This window comes from Sinocyclocheilus anshuiensis, unplaced genomic scaffold (assembly GCF_001515605.1).
Source record: "Sinocyclocheilus anshuiensis isolate Anshui unplaced genomic scaffold, SAMN03320099.WGS_v1.1 scaffold491, whole genome shotgun sequence".
Lineage (NCBI taxonomy): Eukaryota > Metazoa > Chordata > Actinopteri > Cypriniformes > Cyprinidae > Sinocyclocheilus > Sinocyclocheilus anshuiensis.
Genome location: NW_015551041.1, coordinates 810,216 through 812,746, shown reverse-complemented (window position 1 = coordinate 812,746; position 2,531 = coordinate 810,216). Strand labels below are relative to the sequence as shown.

The 2,531-nt window shown below is 41.6% G+C and overlaps 1 protein-coding gene across 3 annotated transcripts in view; it reads right to left on the bottom strand.

The window, feature by feature from the left end:
* Positions 1-2,531, bottom strand: part of LOC107661462 (mitochondrial inner membrane protease subunit 2-like) — a 94,337-nt gene that overhangs the window by 2,390 nt on the left and 89,416 nt on the right. Inside the window, exon 6 of one of the 3 annotated variants that reach the window (XM_016451054.1) lies at positions 553-1,396. The exons of the other annotated variants lie outside the window; for them this stretch is intronic. Coding sequence (XP_016306540.1) covers positions 1,310-1,396 — 87 coding nt within the window. The 3' untranslated portion in view covers positions 553-1,309. Of the gene's footprint in view, positions 1-552; positions 1,397-2,531 lie in introns of those variants that run through there. 3 annotated transcript variants of the gene reach the window in all.

The window sequence follows — 2,531 nt, the reverse complement described above, 5'->3', positions numbered from 1 at the left end:
TATATATACACACACACACACACACACACACACACACACATTTATTTCAAGTAATGAATTAAAAAAAAAATTGTTTTAGTTAATAATAATAACCCTGGTACAGTCTTTAGTTCACCCCAAAATGTCATTCCAAAACTGTATGGCTTTTTTTTCCTTCTGTGGAACACAATGGTTTTGTCCATACAATGAAAGTCAATGGGGTCCAAAATGACATTTTGTTTGTCCTACAGGATTGTAACGATGTTCAGAAGAGGTTCTGAACTAAATGAGTTAAATGATGACAGAATTTTAATTTTTAGCTGAACTATCCCTTTAAGCCCACAAATTGGATGTCTGAGTCGAATCTGTGTCACATTTTGCAGTGTTTTGTGGGCAAAATAAACACGGTCTCAGACAGTCAGGATATTGTGACCTGACTTTCAATCAGTGCTTTGTGAAATGCTGGAGTATTGTCATTATTTCACAATCCAAATATTTCGAACAACAATATTAGAAGCCTTTGCAGCATTAAATATCAATTTAAAATTCTCAGAAAGATTTAAATGTTGCCTTGAAAAGGACATGTTTATTTCCTCCATGCACGCACGTAAACACACACATCTTGCTGCATAATAGGCCTACATCAAGTCAAGGTAACGGCGCAGTCTGTACTGACAAAAGTGAAAGCAATTGCCTGAAACATCCAGCGAGAATATTTGCTTAGTGATATATGACCTGATGGTTTTTCGCCAAATCTATCTCACACCCCTCCCTCCCTTGCGTTTTCAAGCCTGGTCTCTGGGGAAAACCAAAAGCATTTTGGGTAATGGATGTGAAACAATAATAAAAGAGACCTAGGAAGTATGTGGTTCAGTAAGAAACATATTAATTTGCTTTCTGACAAGAAACATCATTAAAAATCCTCCTGAGAAAAAACACTCGAAAACCTCAGCCGGTGCAAAACCATCAAAACTGAAGGAAGTCAGTGACTAAATGGACAGGACGATTTGTTTTTCTTTCTCAGTCCAAGCAAGCAAATCCCAACATTTAAAAACATTTCAAGGACGAATCTGAGCAACACATCTTGATGTATTGCGAATGATTGTAGCGAGTCGTGTCACAGTCTGAGTTGAGATGGGAGAAAGAATCACTGCTGTGTTTAATAATGTATCTGAGAAGCCGTGCAGCAAAGAAGCTTCTTCAAAGAACCAATAATACCTCAATCTCTATACATTACAGGCGGGGGCATTCGAGCGCATCAAGGCTGTTAACAAAGTCCCCAGAAAGCGGCAATCTTTGGCGGTGTTTGTTGAATTTTTTATAAACAAGTCTATTTGTGGCGAAATCTGCCTACGGTGGTGACTTCCAGAAAAGATCCTTTGAAACTGCAGCCTGAAAGACAGTTTCCATCGGACACCTGTGGGATCAGACAAATGTATAGCATCTAGAGCAGTGGTCGCCAACCCGTCGATCGCGATCGACTGGTAGATCTTTATCAATGTCCCAGTAGATCCCGAAAATTACAGTAAAATAAGTACAAAAATGCATTACATTTCTGGGGTTATATTAATGTATCACTAAAGGGAACTGTCTTGAGAAAAGTTTCGATGGCAATGGCATTTTCTTTTCCGTATAAAGCGCAGCTCTGCTTTGTTTACTGCAGTAACCAAGGAAACGCTATATTGCGGTCGGTTCATAAGCAGTGTTGCCAAGTCCGCGGTTTTCCCGCGGAATTGCAAGTAGGTATAACTGCAGACCGGAGATCTCCAAAATGGGGCGTGAACTCCAAAAGTGGGCAGAACCTCCAAAATGGGGCGGGGTCTCCTCACTCAAAGACTTTCACCATTGGCTGTGGCTTCGGCCAATTGTTATTGACTTACATTTCAAAATAAAACTTTATAAATCAAACATTGTTTCTAATTGATCTAAAATAAATATGCTATATAAATAAATATTCTCCTTGAGAGCAGAGCCCAAAGCTCATGGCCAGTGTTGTTCGGACCAGAGTGTGAACCTCTGCTTAATAAACCGGAATCACCCACGAGCTCTCCCGTTAGCAGTCCCAGCGCAGCGCAGGGGAAAGATTTTACTCTATTATTTTGTTTTAGCCAACGGGGGTGTCCCGGGGCTCGAAATTTGCAGGGTAGGAGGGGGTAGTGACGCTGGGTGTAACTAAAAAGGTGCCATTGTCCGGTGAGGTCCGGTTGGGGAGTTACGGAACGGCCCGGCTCGGGCAATCTCATATCGCATAATCTTATTAACTGCTTATCTCCTGAACTTTCTTTACCACGCTATTCAGCGCCAATCCCGCCGTGCAGTCAATTTCACTGGTTAAGGTTATGGTCAGGTGTGGGGTAGGCTTAGGGGTTAGCATTTTTTGTAGCATAGTGTAGGAAATCAACACTTTAATTGACACAACCAATAAAATCTTTAGAATCAGCTGTGGGGCGGAGTTTCCACTGAACTGGATAGGGAGAAAAAAGTGCGCATGCGTGTCATGTGCCTGTCTGTCAATGGGAGGAAACCACGCCCTATTTTGGAGCTCCCACCCC